This window comes from Biomphalaria glabrata, chromosome 18 (assembly GCF_947242115.1).
Source record: "Biomphalaria glabrata chromosome 18, xgBioGlab47.1, whole genome shotgun sequence".
NCBI lineage: Eukaryota > Metazoa > Mollusca > Gastropoda > Planorbidae > Biomphalaria > Biomphalaria glabrata.
The window spans coordinates 13644301-13668944 of NC_074728.1; the positions used below are offsets into that span (position 1 = coordinate 13644301).

Consider the following 24644-nt stretch of genomic DNA (forward strand, 5'->3'; position numbering starts at 1 on the left):
AAGGGATTTTAAACTCACCCCCACCCCCTCTGGGCTGAGCTGGGGTGAGTTGTGATTTAATATTAATATCTCACCTAAAATAAACAAAATCAAAGAAAAAATCGGACACTAAATCCCCCCCCCCTTTTTTTTTTGCGGGCCCTGCGGGGGGATTTCATATCGGGGGAACCCCCCCCCCCCCCCCGGCTATGCCCATGGAGAGAGAGATAGAGAGAGCATTAGTAAAAATGCTACTATTAAGTATTTTGTACACATAGACTGGCATAGATATTCTAGAATCTAGATCTATATGATTGTACGCATAGGTGTGGATAGACAAATGTTAACTTATTCTTTTATGTCCTAAAAAAATTGGTACCACGATCAAATCTAAATCTAGATCTCTAGAGATGCTAGAGTCTAGATTTAATCCAGATTTAAGATTAAATTGTAGATTCTAATCTCGAGATTTATAGATCTAAAGCTAAGGAGAACTTTTAAACTTTTGAAAAATTATTATTTCTGTTGTTTTTCCCTATTCTAGATAGATCTAGAGTATTTATCTATCTAATTATTTTTTATAAGTCAGAGTCAGAGTAGTCAGACTCTTACTTAAATTTTAATACTCAGCGGGGACATTGCCGCATTGTGACTGTCAGTCAAGTCAGTGTCACATCATTGTGGACACTGAGTGATACTTCAGACTCAGTCAGTGATAGAGATATTTTTTTAGATGATAATTTGATAATCATCTTTAGAGATCTAGATAGATCTATGTAAATCATTTGTGATGCAACTAGATCTATAATATTTATTAATATTAATAATTTTAATTACTATAGTATACTATTTAATTTAGTTACTACTAGCTTAACTAGATCTATGTCTAATACTACTATACTATAGAATATATAGAAAATTAGATCTAGATCTACTATCTAGATAGATGTAGATCTAGTCAATCTAGTATATTAGACTTTATGGACTTTATCAGACTATATGTCACTAGATCTATATAATAGTAATTAGTATATATATATTAGATTTTAGATCTATAGTATAGTTCTATACTATACTATAGGCCTATATTCTATATTATTAGTATATATCTATAGATCTATATATTAATTATATAATTATTATAATACTATCAAGCTAGAATCAGCTAAATTTAGAATCTAGATCAAGTTATTTTTTATAATTTTTAGGCAGCATCTCAATACTTTTAAGTGACTGATAGATCTAGTTCTAGTTACTGTACTGTTACTACTGTAAACTGTACAAATGATCAAGTGCTTCACTGTAGATAACATACTGATATAATGATATATAAACTCTGTACCGCTGTACCAAGCTCTACTGGCTTCTCCGCCTTGTCCTTGTACTGGATTCAACTGTTCTAGACAGACCTCAGACTGGACTTACTGTACCAGACTGGATCTTGAATCATGGGTTCCTTGATCATGAATCCTGAAGTGGCTAAGTGACTTGAATCTGACATGTTGCTCTTTATAATTATAGTATGTTGTGTCCCCAAACGTCTTCTTGAAAACGATAGAACCTCATTTGTTTCATTCTGGATGATCACATGACCATATATCCGACATGGAGGGCATGAGTAGTGTTCACAACACAGATCTTTCTTGAAGCTTTGCCATGTCACTACTGGTCACAGTTGACCGTTTGCCTAGCTCTGGGCTGTGTTATATATAGAGAGAGGAGATAGATTGATCAAGAGTCTAGAAATTCATGATCAGATCTAGATTAAGTTGTAAGCTTTCTTATTTTTACATCAGTTTTCATTTCACTTTTGTTACTGTTTTATTTTTGTTTTGTTTTTGTGCAGAATCAGCTGAAACACAAGATTGACTATGCTGCATTTAAGCAGATTAACGAAGATAACTTTTGCTCTAGCTATGCCCACAAGTATTATGCTGTTGTATTGGCTTTATAAGCGAAGATATTCAGGTATTAGGTTTATTAATAAATAAACAGATGAACTGGCATATAGATCTAGACTAATATTAATTTAAAAAAAAAACTAATTTGGAGAAATTATTTGTCATTATTTTTACCTTGTGTTATCATTTCAGACAGAAATAGTCTTCTTATGATTTTATGTAGTCTAATATAAAAAAACACTAGATTTATTTTTTATGAAAACATGTAATACTCATCTTTTACATATATTGAAATTTATAATTGATACTTTTAATTATTAAAGGATACAAAATTATTATTGTTTTAAATATGTCTTTGATGTTATGTAAAGACTTACTTTTTTTTAAATCTCAGAAATGAACATTTTCATTTTAATATAAATATTTTTCATTCTATGTCCTTTGGTTTCTTTGTCTTTAGATGAGGAGTCCTATGAAGATAAAAAAATAGTTACATCACGTACTGTTGTCATAGATGTGTCTGTACCACCTAAAGCTGTTGGTGCTATCATTGGTCGGCAAGGTGCTACCATCAAACAAGTAATGAAACTACTAAATGTATATATGTATTTAATTTAGAGTAGACAAAGAATAATTGTAACAACTCCAGAATTTAACTTTTAGCATGTATTCCAATGATTGTAAAGTATTTATTATATTAATCATTCTTATATTTCTCTGTTCTGCAAGCTTCCTAAAGGTCCAATTCAATGTTGTGAAAATTGATAATGGCACAATAATTTTAGATTTTAACATTTTTAGGATTTAAAAAAAAAATGAAACTGACTGAAAACAACTCTTTCGATACTAAATATTATTTAAAATAAAATGAACAAATAAACAAAATTATTCTATTCTGAATTTCTTTCTGCTGATAGAAAAATTATAATTAAAACATTTATTTTCTTATTAAATCTTTATTTTAGCAATAAAATTTTAATTCTTAACTCTCGTAGCTTAACAAGTTCTTCAGAACTTTAATAACTATGAATACCAGGATACCAAACTTTGAATAATTCATTAAGGTTAATGCATTTATTTGAAGATTCAGAAAGAGACGGGGGCCAGGTTACATTTTAAAGAGAAGACTCAGAATGGTGATAACTCTAGCAACAACCTATCACCCCGTACTTTGTCTATACAAGGCAGCCCTGAATGTGCACAACAAGCGGAGCTAATGGTTTACCAGGTAAGTAGACATTTTAAAACTTTTATTTTTCAATGCATTTATGTTCTGTATGCAATGCAGTATTAAGAGTGCCTAGAGATCTATGGTAATAACTAATTCCAGTCCTTGTACAGACACAAAGGTTATCTGCATATTGTGTTTTCTTAGATCATCACCAGTATCCCAGAAGTTCTTACAGAGCAAATACAAGTGCCCAGCTATTCTATTGGAGCTATAATAGGTAGAATACATGGACTATTAGAAGCAAATTATCTTTTTCTAATTGCTTTGGTGTGATATTAATCAATATTTTTAAAGGGTAATATAAAATATTTTGTTTTGTTAATATAACTAAATCAATGTAAAATTGAAAAATGTTAATAAGCTAACAATTATTTTTATCACTAATATTAAACTTGAATTGCTTATAATCCTTCTTTTTTTTATGTAAACTAGTAGCAAGCACTTGATTAAATGAGAGATGATAGTTTACTCTTTCTGATCTATTAGAAAACATTTTTGTGACGATGGTAATGGAAAATGACTTCCAATTTGAAGGTCTATATTCTTATTCCTTTTACTTGGTGGTTTTAATAGAAAGATGCCTCATGGCACTGAAATTCATGTGGATTACCTTAGTTTACATCAGGACTGTCCTTAGATGCAGAGACTTCTTATACACCATCTTAAACTCTTTAAGAAATCAAGTTCACCAACTGCACTCCAGTTTGATCTAAAACCTCTGACCTATCCACTTGTTCAGTCTGTAATACCATAGCATCTTATAAACCAAGCAATAAGCTTCATTAGAAACAGATCAGCAGACTTGGAAATCTTATTACAAAGAGAAAAGCCAGACATAATTGCAGGAACAGTAACATAGCATTTAAAATTCAGAAATTTCCAATAGAGATTATGAACTTTTTAGGAAAGATAGGAAAAATAAGCATGGAGTAGTTCTGTTAGCTATTAAAAAAAAACACTAATAGGAGAAGAAATGACACTATTGAATAATAAAAATATTGAATCAACATTTGCAAAATTAACACCATCTGAACATCCCTAATAATTGACCACCAAAGTCTAGTTTAGAGTACATGCGAGAACAATGTAACCAATTATCAATACTTAAAGGAAAACATAAAAATACAGTATTTTGGATCAGGTTTTTTTTTATAAGTACTCTCTCTTCCCTAGGGCCATCAGAGCATGTAGGGTTGCCTGAATCGGCCAGGAAAACCAACGACTTAGTCTCTAATTAACATGCATGATTATATTAACACATGGATATGCGCAGGATATAATCTTCTCTTTTGAAGAAACTTCTTTAATTTATAAGATAAGCAATATTGTTGCTTTTAAAAGCTAATTTATAAATTATTTACTGGAAATGATCAATACACAGAAAGAAATATATTTATTGTAAAGTAATATTTTATGAAATTTACTTCATATATCTTAGGCTTTAGTGAGCAGCACTTGTGACTGTTGTCCAATAATTCTATGCAGACATAAATTATGGAATGTTTAAAATTTGAACTTAAAAATGAGCAGGTGTTTGTTGAATGCACCTTTGATTTCCATTATGTCTATAACTACAATTCAGTGCTTCAAAAGTTGTATTAAAAAGTGCACTAGTTTATAATTGTTGCGACAATAAATCCAATGCTCTGTGTGTATACAGGTAAAGGTGGTACATCTATAAGAGAAATCTCACATATTAGTGGTGCTAAGGTGTTTATAGAAAGAATAGAGGACACTAAAACTACCAGCAACCTGAGGGCTGTAGAACTCACAGGATCCAGGCAACAAATCGATAAAGCTTTGGTAACATTCATTTAAATTGAATAAAGTATTTTGCAAAATCAGATAAATGTTAATGTTACAATGATATCCTTAGTCTTTACCTTCACTTTCTATTTGTTTGTACATCTATTTGTTGTTGTTTATATCCAATGACTCCTATTTTTACCCGATAACTTTATTTTATTAAGTCGGCTTAATTTTGTATTCCTTATGTTCAAGGCTGAATGATTTTTTTGTTTACTTCTAGGAAATCATTGAAGAGAAATTAAATGTATTAGAAGAGAAAAGATCTAAGGACAGAAACAGTAAAAACCATGTTAGCCATCACCACCTGAAGTCCGTACAGGTCAACTCAGGTCAGTTGCTATTTTGATTATGTTTATCAGGATGTAAAAATTATGAGTTAGAAATAATGATGAAGTAAGACTACAGAAATTAAATTTTAAAACTGTTTTGAAATACGTTTAGATGTACATTGTGTGTTTTGTTCAGAGAAAAGGTTGATTATTGCAGATTTTTTTGTTTTTAAGAGTTAATGTATGTACAATGAAGAACTGTTTTGTTTTAAAGAGTGAATATGTGTACAATGAAGAAATGGCTTTATTTCAAAAAGTGAATATGTGTACAATGAAGAACTGGCTTAGGACTGTTGATGTTATTTTTTTTTTAAATGTATATCTTTTTTCTTTTATTATAAATCACATGTTAAATACTGTATTCATGGTATAGATCTTAAATTAGTGATGCTGTATCATATACTTCTTATTGTCAATAGATGATACCCTCTGGGATAAACCACAAGAATCTTTCCCCCAGGACTTAGATCAGGTAAATCAAGCATCCTTTGATGTCATTATTTTAATTTTACCTTACAAATGTATTCTTGTTACATTTCTATTTTTTGTTGTTGAAATAGACTGGACTGGTTAATATTTATGTATCAGCTGTTGAACATCCTGGACACTTCTGGGTTCAAGTTGTTGGGTTTAAAGCTTTACAACTAGAACAGATACATCGAGATATTACTGACTTTGTAACTACTGATGAAGCTAAACTGGTGAGTTCATAACCAATCTATTAAACTAGATAAAATATTACTTCATGAGAAGGAATCTCTAAATAAGCTCCTTCAAGAAATAGATAATATCACTATGTAGAGAGTAACCAAAACACTGGACCACACATGTAGAAAGACTGACTGTCTTAACACTTAAATTTAACTTCTAACTTAAATAGCGACTGGCTCTCAACTTGCCCATAGAGTGACTGTTGAGTATGTGGTTAGTTCAAGGGTAGACGAGTTCACTATAAAACTCATGGTTGTTGTGAGTTTAGCTCACTAATTGTGAATAAAGGGTATTCTACTTTATGGCGCCAACTTAAGATTATTGACATTATTTACATATAATACATTTCCACCCTATTAGCAGCAATGGCTGTCAAGGTTTAGACACATTTTATATAGTTTGTGTACCTCGATGTTAGTGGGTTGTCAATTAACATATTAAATTGATTAACTAAGGGATACTGACCAGTTGTCTATCTAGTGGTGTGAAAGCTATCTCCAGAGGGAGAGTTGAACATACCCCTATGTCCTCCATACCTGACATTGTCTGTCGTATTTGTTAATAAATGCTGAACAACTTAAATTCATCAATTAGTGATAGAGTGTAAAACAAAAGTGAAAAAAAAAGGAACATAAGTGTTTAAAAATGTTGCCAAATGTTCAGTAACAAAGCTATTTACTTAACATGTAAGAATGGTCTCCAGCTCTGGCCTGGCCGGATCTCTGATTTTACTATTCAATTAAATTTGGCTCTGGTCATATATAAAAAAGTACAATCAGGTACATCACTACTTTGTGAGCATAATGTTTTATATTCTTAATATATAAATTACTTGTATGTAAAAAAAATTACAGGAGATACATGGATAATATAGATAAAAACTTCATTTTCAGCTTGTATTTTGGTACAGTTGTAAATGTTATTATCAGGAGGATTAAAATAAGCATTCAGACTATGATACTGGCAGCATGTTGTACTTATGTTGTGGTTTGATACTAACACACTGGCCTACTGTGAGTCCATTTGAATAGAATTCACAGAAGACAGTTCCCAATTAAATGAATAAGTTCACAGTGAAAGTATTGAACAATCGCACAGTGTACAAATAAAGCACAGTGTACAAATGATCTTTCCATTTTGTACTTTTATCCCTTGTGATCTAAATTTAGATCTAGAAAATGTGTACAATCTATAGTCACAAGAAAACCTCAATCTTTGTCTTTATTAATGCCCCTGAGCTACCATTTTGTAGCTAGAACCAGAATATGCTCACTGTCCTACCAGATGCTTGCTAGATTGACTTTCTAGTTGATGATATCATTAACTAACTTCAGTTGTTCTTAGCAACAGGAGAGTTCGCTAGATTGACTTTCTAGTTGATGATATCATTAACTAACTTCAGTTGTTCTTAGCAACAGGAGAGTTCCATTATTATAAGACACCTATTTCTATTTTGTTACAGTAGCCATCTCTAGCTCTAGGCCTTTTTTTTTATGTTTGAATTTAAGTGAAAAGAAAAACAAACATAAGACTAAAATACACTTTTAAAAAAATAATGATAATTTGTAAAGAAAACAACTACTAACCATCTTGTTAGTATTTGATAAAAGCAAGACAGACCTACAATTTATACAGAAGAAAAAGGATTTTCATTTCAAGAAATAGATGAATGTGAAAAAACAATAAAGTAAAGCTGTGTGTATTTTGATTGCAGAATGTCAATGATGATACGTTACATATTTAATGTCTATTTTAGAATTATTGTGTAACACAAATTATACCTGGTGACCTTGTTGCTGCTCAATTTGAAGAGGATGATTTGACCTATTATAGAGCTAAAGTCCTGGGAGAGACAGCAGATGGACAAGTAGACTTATACTTTATTGATTTTGGTGATAATACTTATGCCTTTAAAGAAAACATTTTTAAACTAAGGTAAGACAACTGCTTTTAGACACATTTGAAATCATAGTCATGTTCACAGTCTGAACACTTAAAGATTGTATGTTTGACCACAGGTCAGATTTCATCCAATTTCCTGCTCAAGCCATTGAGTGTAAGCTGGCCACAGTACAACCAGTTGGTAAGTTGACTCATGCTTTGTCACTCGCAACCTAATTACAAGTAATTATAGATTCATTAAGAAAAAATTAAATTTCTGAAAGGGTTTTCTGCTTATGCATTTAATGTTATTAGAAAGGCAAGTTTTGCCATTTTCAACTTATATTTTTTAAAAATTATTGTTTAAATCTCTGATTTCAAAAACTTGTATGATTTAACTCATTTAGAATATCTACATTCTAGAAATATGAAAAAATTGTTTTAAATGTAATATTCATACCCATATATATATAAAATACATGATTAAAAATTTTTTGTGAGCATCACCAGCCAGTCCTATTTCTAATATGAACTATTTAAAGATTAGATTTGATTTATTTTGTTATCCAATTCTATGTTTGTACTTAATGAAGACAATTCTGAGGTTGGTCAGAGATATGGCTTTATACTAGAAAATACATTTAGTTAATTCATTTGCAAATACTGAAACTATTTTTTTATTAATTTTTTTTTTTATATTAATTTAATTGATATAATAAAATGCTCCAATATTAATATAAAGGAACATTTCTTATTCCCTATGCTTGGACCTATTCATACTCTTTCTTAGTGCTATTAATCAGCCAAGAAATCCAAAGATTTGGTAGAGTTAAAGTCTTTAATTCACATGTACTGCTAAATTAATACATGGATATGGGTAGAATGTAATAATCTTATTGTAAAGGAATACGTGTCAGTTATACATGTATGCAATGTCTAACTAAGAATATGAAACAATGCCACACAATCTAATCATTTTTAAATATTGGTAATTATGTTATTTTTACTTGATCAATGTTTAAATATAGATTTATAACTACCAAGCTAATAAAATTTGTTGTCCTTTAAAAAATAAAACTGACTCATACACATTTTTACTCTCAAGTGTAGAATACATATTTATTAAATGACTTTTTTTTCTATTAAACAATGTACATTAGTATTGTTCAATATTGGCATTTCTGTAAATTGATTGTTTCAGGTGGTCAGTGGTCTGAGGAAGCAATTACTTGTTTTGAAAATCTAACTCACTGTGCACAATGGAAAGTTCTGTCAGCTGAGATGGTCAAATATGATGTAGACAGTAAAGGGAGACAAAGGCCTTTACTAAAGCTGATTGACAAGAGTCAGGGTCATGTAAGTGTTTATCTAGTTCAGATTGACCTCAGAATGAAATTGAGAAATATTTATTGTATGAGGTAACTGAATTCAAGCTCGTATCATATTGATGGATTGCACATTTTGTTCACCAAACTTTCCATTGTGTCGTGGTGGTGGTGTTTTTTTTTAATTTTGTGTATGTATTATAACCAAAAACTAACTATATTTAACTAAAACTGTGATAACTAGTATAATTATAGATATAGCTATATTTTGTAAATCTTTTATTGACACCTTTATAGATTTCATAATCATAATACTGGGCCCAATGGATTGGTACCAAACCAGAACTAGGATCAAATAGTATAACAAAAATAGATAGATCTTTTAGATCTACATTTATACTTCATTTAGGCATAGCACTCACTAAAAAGACGTACAATCTATAAACACATACTCATTGATATCACATCCTATAGATTTTCTTTTTTTTTATGCTATTTATTGCTTTTTAACATTATCAGTGCTACATTCTATGATACATAAAGTAATAATCTTAGCACTGTGTACCTTGTGGGTTACCTTAGTTTACATTCAGAACTATTTCATATCTGATCTTTACATGTTAAAATCTATCTCAAATTAATTTTATCAACCATTAGCTTAATCACTCTTGTAAAAAAGAAAAAAACAGCCCCCCCCCCCCCCCAAAAAAAAAACAACTTTTAAAACCCTGGTAATTAACTTCCAAAGTATTAACAAATCAGCAGATTTAGAGATCTTAGAGATCTTATTAGAATTAGAAAAGTCAGACATAATTGTAGGAAACATGGCTAAACCAGACTAGATAAAAACAAAATAATACTAGTGTAAAAGCCCATGTATGTTAGAGATACTTTAATTAGCAAAATTTTATAGATAAAGTATGCCATAAAATTACAAAAAGTTATTTAATCCAATTTACTCTATTGTAGTAATTGAAGTTCTCTGGTCCCTAATTTCACTGTTTGATAGAAATGAAATAACTGCACCTATTAGGAGATAATATTATTAAAATAAAAAAAGACTGACTAGAGATGCTCACATATTTTATGTGATAGTTTTATTATTTTGACCATGCACTGACTCAAGTTTTATTTTGTTATATTTTGACATGCACTGACTCAAGTTTTATTTTGTTATATTTTGACATGCACTGGCTCAAGTTTTATTTTGTTATATTTAGACAAACATTAGTTGGCATTGATTAAAAAACAAAACCGGAACAATCTATACTTAAAACTTTTGAAATGTTTCGGAAGGAACATTTAAAGGTCAAATCAGATTTTCAATAGCTTTGAGAGTTATTGTTTTTGCTATCTAAACATGGGAGACAGACCGCCAGGCAAACAAAACGCACAAAAATAAGCGTCTTTTATCCTGAAAAAATAAATAAAATCTGATTATTTTAAGAATTTTGAGGAAACAGATTAGTGCCATGTTTTGACGCTACTTGTTACGCTAATGCACGAAAGTCGCTGCATAAAAAGTCCATTAAAAAAATACATACAAAGTGCATTCTTAGCATTTATAAACAAACATAAATGTTTTCTTTTTATTTTAACAGCTAGTTGACCAGAAAAAAACACCTTTAACTATTATTTATATTTGTTTACATTTCTTGTACATTTTATAAATATATTTGACTTAGTGATACTGAAAATACATAACAAAGTATCTTTCTTTGTTAACATATTGTAACATTTCCTCCCTTACATTTATGTAATTGTTTTAGAATTGGTGTATTTTTATGAAAAAATGCGCTTGCATAATTAATTTTATAAATTATTTTGTTATATTTAGGCATGTACTGATTTTTTTTTTCCCCTAGGATGTGGATATTGCCAATGAGCTAATCAGACTAGGCTTTGCTGTTAGAGAATTAAACTCTATCAACACATCAACATCTGAAAGTAAATTAATAGATGAACAAGGAATAGTAACTGAAATGAAGCCACATGACAGCAAAATTCTTGCTGTGTCCACTACAGAACAATCTAGCTAATGTATCACTAATTATTAGAGCTTTTTGGATGCAGGCTACCTATTAAAATTCTGAGAATTCTAGTTTTAGTTTATCCGAATATTTGGCAACCTTAAGAAGAGCGGATGTTAACCCTGGTTCTGACAAATGAAAATCTGCAAGAGAATGATAGACTTGTTCAATCACTTGCTCTAGAACTACCAAACTATGACTAATGCAGAAATGTAACAATGTCATGTGTACAGTGTTATGTTCAATAACCTTTGGCTGATGAAAACATCAAACCAATCAATAAGGTAGTAGGTTAAACATTACTTTTTGTTTCACCGTCACCTGTCTCTTATTCTGTTGCATTGTTGGGGCACCACACATTATCTGTTGACCATCTCTCTCCTTTCCTCTGTCTTTTGCCAAGATTTTAGTCTCTCATTAACAGGCCTGTTTAAGTCAACAAAACTACAATTTCTGACTGTAAATAAGTATCTTCACATACACCCTTTAAAGAACACAGAAATGTTTTAAGCATCATCAAGAGGCTTTGGATTTTCATCTTATCAAATTGTAATTTGTAACATATTTGAAAAAATAGATTTGCAAACATACAAATAAAAAAAAATAAAACTTAAGGGAAAAAGTCAAGCAAGTGAACTGAATTAATGTATGTATTGCTAATAATAAGAGACTATTTAGAAAGCATTATGTTTCATTTTTTTGTTTCTCACATGCACTCTAACAGTTGTGCTAACTTTTCTCTGCTGGTGTTTATAGATCATCCTTTTAGTTAGTACTAAAGTCAGTTAGAATGGACCACTGAGGAAAAAAGTGTTATGAATGGTTTGGCTTTTTATTCTCCCAATTAGTGAAAAGAATTAGCCCCTTCATTAACTGTTTATCTTAAGACAAATCTAAGTAGAAAAATTATTTTTGTCATTTAAAAAGGGCATATGTCTAAAGACTTATTGACTGACTTAGACAATATCATCATAGTTGTAATACCTGGGACTTGAAACAAGACACTTTGTTGTAATAGAATCGTCCATTGCTTGTTACTAATGTGATTTATTTTTTCACTGGTATTTACTATTTAAGTTGTTGATTGAACTGTAATGTAAATAGTAACTTTACACTCAAAGAGAAGTGTAAATAAAGTCTGTTGGATTTAGCAAAGTCCTGGATGTTTGTATATCAAACCCAATAAAACGTTTAGGGTTGGGTTTTTTTTTGTTCAATTGTCATTCTATTATTTTAAAATAATTCAGTGTATTCCATTTGTTTTTTATTAAGTTTTATTGAGTAAACTTTCTATGTTTATTTCATTAAATTCAGTAAATGCACAAAAAATTGTAAATTCAAGGTGTAAACAAAATTTGTAATTGAATAAAGAAGAAATAAAAGAATTTGTTTTTAATAGTTTTATAAATGACTAAGACACTATTTCTTATTGCAATTATATTTTGTGCAGAGTAAAACTTTTATCTTGCTTCTGCACAGATTGAAGAGTTTCACAGATGTGAAAATACTGTGATTGTTTAGAGCATAGTGCAAGTGCACTTTTAAAAAGAAAAAGGTTTTATTGAAGTGTGCCAGTTTTTTTTTTTTAAATGGTTGAGCAATTTGTGACAATGCTGTCGTTATAAAGGTTCTCACCCCTTTTTTCTACAGTAGATAGTTGAATGAAGTCATTAAATTAAGTGCTAAGTGACACTAATCCTTTCTAGACATCTTCTGTAAAAGTAAAAAAAGTTCCCCTTTCAGACCTTGTGGTCTCAAGGGTAGAAGATGTAAAGGTCATCTATTTCCGTGCCCTATGGTTAATGACCAACCGCCTTTTACTTTTCCCCAACTAATGTCAGGTACCCATTAGAGCTGGGTTGATTCAGAGGCACCCAAAGATCCCAAAATTAAAAATCCCAGTCTTCACCAGGATCCCCGGTTCGGAAGCCAAGCCTCTAGACATCATTTGTACATCAAAATATTTACCAATTATTGCTTTGTCAACAACCATTGACTCAGGTATCATTTGGACCTTTTTACATTTGTAACTACTCTAACACTAAATAAATGGTTCACAAAAATTTGAGTTGTTTAAATTAATTTTATTTCATAACTTGAGAGATGAATAGGTAATGTCATAAAGTAAGTCTAAACAAAAACTGACAAAACAATAAGGACTACACAATGATGAGCAGTTGAACTGACATTATATAGACTACAATTAACTAGAACTGAACTACACTAAGGGAAGGATGATCAATTAAGTGAAAGTGATAATGTCTTATTGTTTTAACTATGTTAGTGCAGTATGAGATCTTAATTATCTGCAACACCAACTTGCTGTTTCCATTTCTATAATGACTAAACTTGTACAATAATGATATGATATAATTAACAAAGACAAAACATTCAAACTTGTTACTAGGCTTGACTAGTATATACAAAAATGTTTTGTATTTATAGTGCTCTGCCGTTATTCTTTACCTGATTGCACTGCTTTTCTGTCTTACATAGTTACAGTGCCCAATCAGAACAGCAGTAGTATGGGCTAGATCCTTATGTCTCATTAGTAAATAAAAGATTGAACTGATGACAATATCTTGTGGAACACATAACAGAGGTTGGAAGATTACTTAATACAAATAATCATGACACATGAATAGAGAAATAATTACTGCCCATTAAAAATAAAGAATTCTTCTATCACTTTACACATGATGGATTGAAATAAGAGATTCAATTACTACTACATTCAACCTAAAACTTGTGAATGGTTTTTCCATTAGCTTAGCGTCAAGAAAATGGTTCACGTTTGGTTAGGAACTACCTTATGCACTCTTGAAATCTGAGGCCAACCATCAATATCACCATAACTATCTGGTTAACATGAATAAATTAAGTAGACATTAAAAGCTCCACTTCAGGTTGTAAAATGGCTAATCATTACAATCACTTGCTCAGGTCTAATTGACACAATAATTGCACTGTTCTCCTGATCAAGATTTTAAAAAGCTAGTAAAGAAAAAATACAGAAAAAGAAAGGGACAGTCTTAGTTAATTTGTCAACATAAAACACACTTATATTGTCATTTGCAACTATTTAAACATGATAAAAATAAATATTAGAATGAACTTGTTTTCAATAGCTTTTCAGTAGCAGTGCAGATACAGATGTGTATGAACACTACCATAGTTTAGAATAATAGTTCTCAATTCAAATGTGTTTGTCATGCTGATGTTAGCTTCCAATACAGCAATATGAAAGTCTGGTCTAGCACTTCAAATAGTTTGGTGATCAGCTCAAACTTGTAACTTGGTTCATAAAATACAAATATTCATAATTTTCATTCTATTGAAAAAACTGTTCAGTCATGATATTGCAGGGTACCATTAAAAAAAAAAAAGTTCCATTCATACAAATAAATCTTCAGCTATTTTAGTTAAAATTTAAAAAGAAGCAATTAACTGGATTAGTATTAAATACATCTATTGTATGCGTTGAACTGCTTTTACTTTTACTGAAATGACTTGGCTATTGATGAACTATTGCTCAATACTGTTGGATCACTAAGATACTCACAAAATCTTGAATAAATGCAACACACAAAAGCTTTGTGTTTACAAATCTACATTAGTTCATTATCTTAATTGTTTTAAAACTGAATGAACAAAAGTATTGACTCAGATAAAACTATTTCTTTCTTAGTGACAAATAATAATATTAATATAAGTGATATCAACCCTAAAGATCTCTATCTAAAACTACATTTGTACACCCGTAATGTTTTGGGTGTGTATACGAAAAATTGCCAATAAAATAGCAAACAACCAGATGATGTGTCAGGATGATAGACCTAATAGCAAATGTGTAGAATTGGCCTAATGGAGTACAAGTAACAATTATGTGATTGCAGCAAGAAGACTCTAACTTCACACACATACTTGAAGCTAGTACAAAAATGTAGGTTTTCAAATGATTGGTGGAGTGAAAAAAAAGAGGATGAAAATCAGCTATAATTTGCCCAATAAGTGTTTTATATTCCCAGTAGAAAAATGTTTGCTTCATTTCTAATAATAAAACTTGAAAAGATGAATAATATACAAACATTTTGTTTTATAAACCGGTTACATAGAGCTATCACAGTGGACACAAAGTCTGGTTTCAAGAAAGTCCAATACAAAAAATACACAAACAACAAATGTTTACCCGACAAGTTTTTTCTTTAGCGAAAAAAAAAACTTTTTGTTCACTGGTATAATTCTTTTCAACAAATGATATCAACGCTTTGAATGTACACTACACTTACATGCTGATGAGGTTAGACATATACAAATTAACACTGAACTCAGACACTGGCTACTCAATAAAATTATAGCAAATCTGCAGGGGCATTAAAAACAAATATGAATATGAAAATTCAAACAAGCTACTGCTTCAAAAATGTAATAACAAAGAATTTAGGTATCGTTAACTCAAAAGTTTGGAGGCGCATTTTCAAGATAAAGATTGATATTACATTAAAAAGAAATATTTTGTATCAGCTGTGATGACAAGAGCCACAATGCCACAGTGTTGAACATGTACTATATGGTTTAATAAAAGGATTTTGCCATCACACAAATATTATAACTAAAGAATGACTATTATGTGTATTCAAATGAGAGCAACATATATAAGTCCTGTACAGAAATAACTAATCTATTAAAATGTATATATTTACTATATTACCAGTCTCATGTGTAAAGACCTATTATAATAACAATATCCAATATTAAATTGGAAGTACAAATTAACTTCACACACATAATTCAATGACCTAAATTCACAACTCCTATGGTTATTATCTCCAAGAGCTTTAAAAATGCCACTACTGGTACAAGAAAATGTGTTGTACAAATACTCAACAAATCATGCACTGCAAACTGAGGTATTTTAACAAGGAACACAATTTTCCTATTTCTGAAAATGAAATTCTTTTGATTACTTTGCTAATGATCTGTTTTAAATGCTCAAGAGATTGTTCCTTGCCTTGTCTACAGACTCTCACTGAAATTGGTTAGTAAAACTGGTCTCCATCTAGTTAGCTATTAAAGGCATTTATCGTAAGCAAAAATTAAGTGCAGAGTTAACCAGGTAATAGGCCATACATTTACAAGATGCATATTTGCTCATTTACAAGGTGTTTTGTTTTCTATACAGCCATGAAATGTTTTACAATTGATGTAATATTGATATACCTCCATAATACTTTTATATCCCTAAAATAAAAAATGAACTCAAACTTGTTTAAAATGAAGCTACAATTGACTAAAACTTGTTAAAAATTCTATCGCTCTTGAAATGAATACATTTCTACAAAATAAGAATACAATTCTTGTACCAATATTAACATGAAAATCCAGTCTTTATGGTGCAATCCAATAGTTTGAAACATAATAATTTCAGCAATATATGTTCAGAGCAATGAAATAAAGTAAACACATTTTTTCAAAAACCTGTTTAAAATCATTAACTTAAACTGTAATGAATAAAAATACATGCTTGCACAGCTGTAACAATGAACCAAAACATTTATTCCTTTTAAAAAAAAACATTAAAAAAAAAACACAATCTACAAGGAAATTGAAATGTTTTGCCTTTATACATTCTAGAAGAATAACATGCTGGCCGATTTGTGAGTCTGTCTCTGCGCAGCATAATCCCTGCATATCAATACTGACATATGGAGTCAACAAAGAGAAGTCTTTATGACATTGATGAACAGGGCAGTCCAGGGGAGCCCATTTGAGTCAGTACTCTGTCTAGCCACTGTAGGGGACCATTTAAATGAATCTCAATCCAACTTGGTGTACTTGTCACTGTCTGCCGCCTGCAAAATACACATTAGGTTTAGAAACATTGTAGAGAGATGGGTGGGCAAAGGGTTGATGTGAGCATGTTTAGAAAGGCTTAAACTACTCTTTCAAACATCAACAGCAAGCTGACCAAAAAGAAAACATGGGGTACGGTACTATTTACCTATACTCAGCTCCCCAGCCTTTCACAAAACTCATCCTGATAGTACACATTCGTGTCAGCTGGTAAACTGACTCAAAGCCTTGGTTAACAGACTGAGCCAAAAGAGCAGCAAATTCCTGATTGTTGAATATTTTCAAATTGCAGCCTGAGGAGATGAAACAAACACACATTTCTTTTTATTTTTAAACAAACATGAAATAACTGGATGAGATATAAATACTGAATCATTGAGGTAATACACAGAAGGACCTTGTTACTTCCTTCTTGGAATTTCTAAGCTTCCTTTCATTCACACATTTTAAACAAATATATACATTATTAATGGATTTATTTGTCAGTACTTTCTCCCTAATATATATATATACATATACAACTTTTAAAACATACATACACATATATCACTCACATGTGTGTGTGTGTGTGGGGGGGGGGTGTTACAGAACGCACAATTTTAATAAGAAGTGGGTGAACTTTATAGAAATTTAGAATGGATTTCTAAAAACAAATATGTATAAATAAATTGTATATAGAAAAAACAAAACTTATATCATTTCATGCAGGGGTATTTAGAAAGCAACCCTTATAGACTTAATAGAGCCAGATCTAGACATCTAGATCATAATAAATCTAGTTGCTCGAGTTTTCTTCAGTTAATAGGCTAATTGCTATCAAGAAGCAATCAACATATATATATCTGGGCATAATGTCTTCCTTCACCTCACCTTTTCTGTTTATTTTTTACCCCGATAGGATGTCTTAGCATGACCTCCGTGTACACTAGTAAGCTAACTTAGAAAAAAAAAGGATATGAAACATGACAGGATAAATTCATATTTGCATACTGGCTATCATTTTTTTTTTAGATTTTGCATAAAGGGAGGTGTGCTATATTAGCTATGAGAACATTCATACAACAGAAAAAGTAATGTATGAAATTGAGTACCTGGTGGTATCTTACATACAGTTGCAGGATGCCACCCATAGCGTTGGTTACAGTTTGGACTTTGTACAAAAACAGCATTGTCACTCAGACATTCTGCAAATACTTCACCCCCAATGTAGTATAACCTTACTCCTCTCCCTGAAAAGGAAACAAATATAGTATATGCATGTTATCTCCACGCTGAGATAAGCAGCTAAAGCACTTGACATCATATTGAGGAGGTAACCAAATAAGACACAATTAGTCAACTAAATAAAACTGTTATCTTATTGTGATGTTCTATCAAAAAAGTTACAACCACCGAAAATAAATAAAGATGACAACATTATATATCTTTGAAAATAGAATAATTTATTGATAGGATGTATACTCCTCTAACAACAACAGATACTCCCATGATGTCTCTCACTCTTCCTCTAATCTTGTCTAAATGCAGTGTTTGACTCCCCCCACCCCCCAGAATAAAATTTGTGGAACAAGGTTAAAAATGCAAAAATGGATTTTATAAGAACAATGCAAATACATCAATTTTTGGTCCTTGAAAGAAATAAGCATTTAACATCTCCACTGAATACTAGAAATGCCATCTTAGTGTTTAGTCAGTAAAACTAAGATCTTATTTCATTTTACTATTACTTCCCATTTTATTTCAAATAGAGAAAAAAAACATTTGTTTCAGTGATCTAAGGAATAAGTAGAGCAAGGAAGAAATAATGTCATTGTTTTTGGTTTTATATTTGCTTATGTTAAAAAATATATTTTTTCTTATTAAATGTTGTCTACTTGCAAAATTTACTAAAGAATTATTTTTTTTCTGATTTCCAACAAGATTTAAATTTTAATGAAAATGCAATATTTTTTACTCTGATAAAATGATAATAGTTTCTGTTGGGATAGTAGCATAAATTATTTGTACCGGTACTATTCTTTACCAAGATAAAGAATACTAATCTACAAAAAGCTATATGAAATACCTATATGTCTTCGGGTCATTTCAACCTGCTGTGTTCTGTTGACATTTGACAAAAGCCCAAGACAAAATCTTTCCGAATTACTGGGATCTGTGAAACCATCAACGGTGAGTGATGGTTGTGATGCATGAAAAGTTTCACCAACTCTCATGTTCAGCTCATAATAAGCTATTGAACACCAGTACTCAGGTTCTTTGTAAGTTACAGGCTGTAACTCAGCATTGTTATCTAGATGGGAAATTTTAAAATATAACAGGCATGTCATACAAAGTTTTTAGTTGTAACTCAGCATTGTTATCTAGATGGGAAATTTTAAAATATAACAGGCATGTCATACAAAGTTTTTGCAAACAAAGGTATAATCATTATAATTACTGTGGTTAACTATTGATTTACCTAGGGGTGGGCTTGGTGACATGTCAATGCCATCTGTAACAGAAAAATATAACGAATTATATGCAAACAAAAATGTGTGCAGCAGATGCAACAGATTAGTGCAGGAAAATAATGTAAGTTATACTTTGTTGCACACAAGGAATGACAGGTATTTTATAAAGGAAACATTAGCAATCTTATACTAACAAGAGCTGGTAACACTTCAACAACCATTCATAAAGCTAATCCCTAGAATCGGTATGAAATTGGGCTGGGTATTCTTTCTTCATAGATCAGGTATGAACATTGGGCTGGGTAGTTTTTCTTCATGTGTTGTTGTTTTTTCTCTCTTGTACCTACCTAAGTGTTTGCATGCACAGCACTAATCATATTGCAGTGTTCTGCAGTTATTGGGTAAGCTTGTGATATGAAAAATGTTTGTTTTGCTGCATTTTAATTATTTTTCTTGGCTTCTTAGCTGAAGATCCAGCAGGTGTTCTATTTCTTTTGTTGGTCACATTCTTGAAAACATATTGTATCAGAAAAATACTAGAGCAAAACTTGTATGAACTTATAGTCAGTATGATCCAAACACAAAAAAATGTGTCTGTTGCACAAGATGGCTGCCTGGTCGTGTGGTTTGTGCGCTGGACTGTCGTTCGGATTTATCGATGGTCGAGGGTTCAAATCCTGCCCGCTCCCATCCCCCGTCGTCCTGCGGAAGGTTTGGACTAGGAAGTAAACTATCTTCAACTCTGAAGGAACATCCGAAACATGTCAAACATTTTACAGAAGGCTGTGCTGCCACATTGAAAATAGTGCTTGGTCAGTCGCAGGATATTTTATTGTAGAACAAAAATATATTTCTAAATATTTATTAAAATAAAATAGTAGTATAACAGATAAAATAGCAGATATCAATATTTGTGATTGCCCTCTATCAGATGAGAAACTTACCCATGCCTTGACTATCAGTTGTGTCCCCTTCTTCACTCAGATACCCCGGGGGAGATGGAGTATCTGAAATGAGTATAGTTTAAACTCATTTTAATAAATAAAAATATCAAAAAATAAGTTTCAGATTTCTGTGATACAGTTTGCAGATAGTCAATTTTGATATTCAAAGATTATCATAGTTATATTTTTTTATTTTGTATTTAACAGGACTTTCAAGTGACGAATCAACCATTTGAAAAATGTGATATTCAGGTAGAGGTTGTTCTATTACAGAATATATTGTAAGTTAAAAAAAAATGGGACAAAATTTAATTCTAACCACTCCAGAAACAAAATTCTACTTTAAACAAGAAATAAATAATGAAGTCTACTAATATTTAGCTTATTGACTAAATTGTTTTTGCTAGGTAAGAAAAAAAAAGTGAGCAGATTTCACTAGTTATGTGGCTTATAATTATAATACAAACATAAAAAAAACAAAAGTAATCAGTAATCAGATCTTGTGATGGGGCAAATGATATAAAGGTCATCTGTTTCTTTGGCACACAGTTAACAAGAGTGTCTTGTAGCCAGCTCAATATCCAACTGCCTTTACTTTTCCCCAACTAATGTCAGGTACCCATTAGAGTTGGGGTACTCTAAGAATCCTGAAATTTAAAATCCCAGTCTTCACCAGGATTTGAACACAAGAACCCTTGGTTTGGAAGCCAAGCACTTTACCACTCAACCACCATAAAAACATACATAAAGAAAAATAGTTAATTTAAAAGGAATACAGAAGACAATTGTGCTCTAAATGAAAAAAAAAACAAACATACCTGGAATGTTGAAAGGGGTATCATTGATGCTACTGCTAGTAGGGAGATCCGTGTTTTCTGGTATTGTAGTACTGTAATCTTCAAGTTTGGGTAAAATGTCTGGGATCTCTGTGTGCCGTGGCACCAGGACCCTTGGGAGAGCTATGAAATAAAAGGTTCATGATTATATCACATACAAGTAGCATCTTAGAATATCATTAGTATGTATGACAAGGTAAGAATGGATCATCTCAAAGACAATGAGATGAAAGCTTGGGCATTGGCTATGGTCTGAATGATGTCCGCCACACAGCAGTTCCACACTCTCCTTAGGATCGGCAGGTGCCTATACAGTTAAAGATCACTGGTGTCACAGGTTCTGCCAGGGTGTAGCACTGTGTACTGCAAACTGACAAAGGGTCTTGATTTTCCCCTCAGGGTTGACTCCAAAAGTCTTTCCCATGACTTGGTATATCTGCCAAGCAGCAGAGGTTTAAATTCAGGTAGGTAGCAAGCCAAGGTTAATGAGCCTAACTTTATTGGTTTAGGTACCAGTTGCTTGCCTTTGATCAGTGATAACAGTTCCCCCAGATCTAATATCTGAGCTAGGAGTTGAGATGCATGCCAATGGAAGCACTTTATAGGTAGTAGAGTGCTTATATCCATTACCCCTTTTGAAAATAACAACCTTATAGAAACATTAGTGTAAACATTAACTAATGCTACTAGACATCATATCGAAAGGAAAATAAGTGAGTTAAAGCTACAGAGCATTCACAGAGTGTGGTTAATACTACTACTACTACTACTACTACTAATATAAATGAATAATGTATACAATGCTGTTAACAAACCTAATGTAGGTTCAAGGTATTAGGAGAAAATAAACAAAACAAAAAGCTAGACAAACTAAATAGTTTGACCAGGTAGATCCAAACAGTCTTCTTGAATGAAGTAAGGTTCAATAGGGAGCAAGTTCCAAACCAACCTTTAGTCTCTGTACTGAAAGGCCCACAAACCATACCTTTTGAGGACAAATGTGGCATAACTAGAAGCGTTGAATGCATGGAGAATATGAAGTGATTAGTTCACTAAGGTATAATGGCATTACATCTTTATAGATGCACTGATGACAATTGAATTTTTGAACTCCAATGGAGTAAACACAGGAAAGCAGTAACAGAATCATGTCTTGATTTGCCCAGTATCTGAGCAGCTCTGTTCTACTACAGCTTAGCTACTTTGTATTCAGGTAAACCCACAAGCGAATATAAATGCCATAGCAAGTTTTTTAGTTTCCTCTTTAGCCAAATATGGTTGGATCTGGCTGTAGTTATAGAGCCATGCAGAGCTGACCAATGTGTGCATCTAAGGATGGGTTGAGTCAAAGAAATCTGTAAGATTACAAACTATACAGATAAAAGAAAACTTGGCAGTTTGTAGAAAGAAAACTGCTTTCTCCATTTTAATAATATTCTACCGAGTAAAATTTTAATTGCAGAGTTTTCCTAAAAGTGCAACCATTGTTCAGTGTATTATGTAACATATTCTATACTAATATAAGGGATAAATCAGCTGACTATCAAAAGCTGTGTAGGCACTGCAGGGGTGACCTAATTAGCCAGAAAGAAAATGAGAGTTAACTTAAAAGCTTTATAAAAATCAAATTAACTTCTTACCAACTTCTACTCTTGTGTAATGATATGGATTGACACAAACTTGATCTTTCTTCAAATGAAAAGCATATTCACAGCGATCACCTGGCTGAAGTTCTTGATGATTTTGAAGATCAGGCCAACGCCAGAGTCTACAGTAAATTACGTGAGGTAGTCCTTTACGATGAGATACTTGTAGCTTACTGTCTAAACATCTGAAAATAACATAATTAATTAGTGACATAATGAAAGAATGATAATGGGATTCCACTCTCATGATGTCATATTAAGAAACAAAAGAAATTTTATGCATGACAAATTATTCGCTTAAGGTTACTATAGCCAGTAGAATTATGCTAAAAAAATATCAAAACCGCCAATTGAAATTCAATGCTTATCAAACAGACCCAAATCCCTTGGTTATCATAGGATTTCTGTTTATTATATAATTTATATCCTGTTTTTGCCTCTTCATGTAAATTACAAGGTGCACATTCACAAAGAATCCTGTAAATGTTGTCCAGTTGTACAAGTTTTACCCCAAACTCGTATGCAATACTGTGAAAGTCATAAATGGATAATTAATATGATTAATTAATAAACCATTTCTTGAAAGAGTTTAGTTGTAACTATCATATAACAGAGCATATTTATATATCACACATTTATAATTTCACTATCCCTTAATGATTTGTTTAAGAAACTTTGTTTAGCTGAGTAAGGACTGGTCCTCCTGATTCTAGGAGTAAAACAACTAAAAATTAGTCACCATTAAGAATCTAACTTCTTTTATTATTTTTGCTTTGCTTAGGACTTAAATGTAGATATATATTCATTATTTAAGAAACAATGATACAAATATGGGTTAAATATTAAAACAGCTTCACAAGTTTAACCCTGGAAATAAAATGAGGCTACTCAGATAGGATTATTGTGAAGTATAAAGAACAGTGTATGTCCTGCCAAGTTCTGAATAATAATGTTTAAATGCATTTGTCTACTCTTCTTCACTTTTGTGCAATTTTAGTTTGTTAGTCCTAAATACCCCAATTGTTTGTAACTTGTTCTTGCATATTGCTCCAAGATGATTATTGGTTAACTCTGTCTCTACTTCTTAAGGGGATTCCCATTAATATTTTTAGCAAGCAGTCTGTGTATTTATGCTTCTAATGAAAATAGAATTTGTTATAAATTAACATGTATTGAGTCTATGATTGTTCAATTAAGAGCAAGATGAAGTTTTCTTAGTTCTATTAGCAAGAGCATTTAGATTCTAAGATAAGTCCATATATCCACAGCACATTTAATGGAACAATTTAAACTGGTTTGTTTTCAAGACAAGAAATGCAGATTTGTATCTTATTCTTTAATCAATAAATGTTATTTACACAAGAAGAAATGTAAAGACAAAGATCCAATATAAAAAATAATTTAATTACACAAACATGATTTATAGAGTAAACAGGCAAAATACATTGTTATAATGACACAATATTGATGAATATCACAATATCAAGGACTGGCCTCTTTAGTCACAGAAGTTGCAAGGGAAAAGATAAATCTCCAGATGTAAAATGCTACAGACAGAACTAAATAAATCCACACTTAGAATAGTGAAAATCTAAATGTATAACTGAACTAACCCATTTTACAAAGCTTACTCACTCTGTCACAAATTGTATATATTATATGCTATTTCTCCAACTTTCCATTCTCAGAACAAACTGAAACTTTGCACAATTATTCCTT

At 31.4% G+C, this 24644-nt stretch overlaps 2 protein-coding genes across 4 annotated transcripts in view; one reads left to right on the top strand and one right to left on the bottom strand.

Moving 5' to 3' along the window:
- Positions 1 to 361: 361 nt before the first annotated feature.
- On the top strand, positions 362 to 13259 carry LOC106058170 (tudor and KH domain-containing protein). Of its 2 annotated transcripts, none has more exons than XM_013215545.2 (13): positions 362 to 687; positions 1826 to 1947; positions 2341 to 2459; positions 2965 to 3108; positions 3256 to 3328; positions 4772 to 4914; positions 5141 to 5249; positions 5669 to 5721; positions 5810 to 5950; positions 7717 to 7895; positions 7979 to 8043; positions 9043 to 9197; positions 11032 to 13259. In XM_013215545.2, the coding sequence occupies exons 2-13, from the start codon at positions 1851 to 1853 to the stop codon at positions 11203 to 11205; spliced, it is 1452 nt and encodes a 483-aa protein (XP_013070999.1). In that variant the 5' UTR covers positions 362 to 687; positions 1826 to 1850; the 3' UTR covers positions 11206 to 13259. The 2 variants fall into 2 exon arrangements, with proteins under 2 accessions (XP_013070999.1, XP_013071002.1); XM_013215548.2 differs by having other exon boundaries at positions 385 to 429.
- The window catches only part of LOC106058168 (mothers against decapentaplegic homolog 3-like), a 40043-nt gene continuing 28658 nt past the window's right edge, over positions 13260 to 24644 (bottom strand). For both annotated transcript variants that reach the window (XM_013215544.2, XM_056016805.1), the window contains exons 2-9: positions 22920 to 23110; positions 21262 to 21402; positions 20444 to 20506; positions 19508 to 19540; positions 19115 to 19339; positions 18141 to 18278; positions 17198 to 17342; positions 13260 to 17048 (exon numbers count right to left, since the gene is read on the bottom strand). In XM_013215544.2, coding sequence (XP_013070998.1) covers positions 16925 to 17048; positions 17198 to 17342; positions 18141 to 18278; positions 19115 to 19339; positions 19508 to 19540; positions 20444 to 20506; positions 21262 to 21402; positions 22920 to 23110 — 1060 coding nt within the window. In that variant the 3' untranslated portion in view covers positions 13260 to 16924. The remainder of the gene's footprint in view (positions 17049 to 17197; positions 17343 to 18140; positions 18279 to 19114; positions 19340 to 19507; positions 19541 to 20443; positions 20507 to 21261; positions 21403 to 22919; positions 23111 to 24644) is intronic.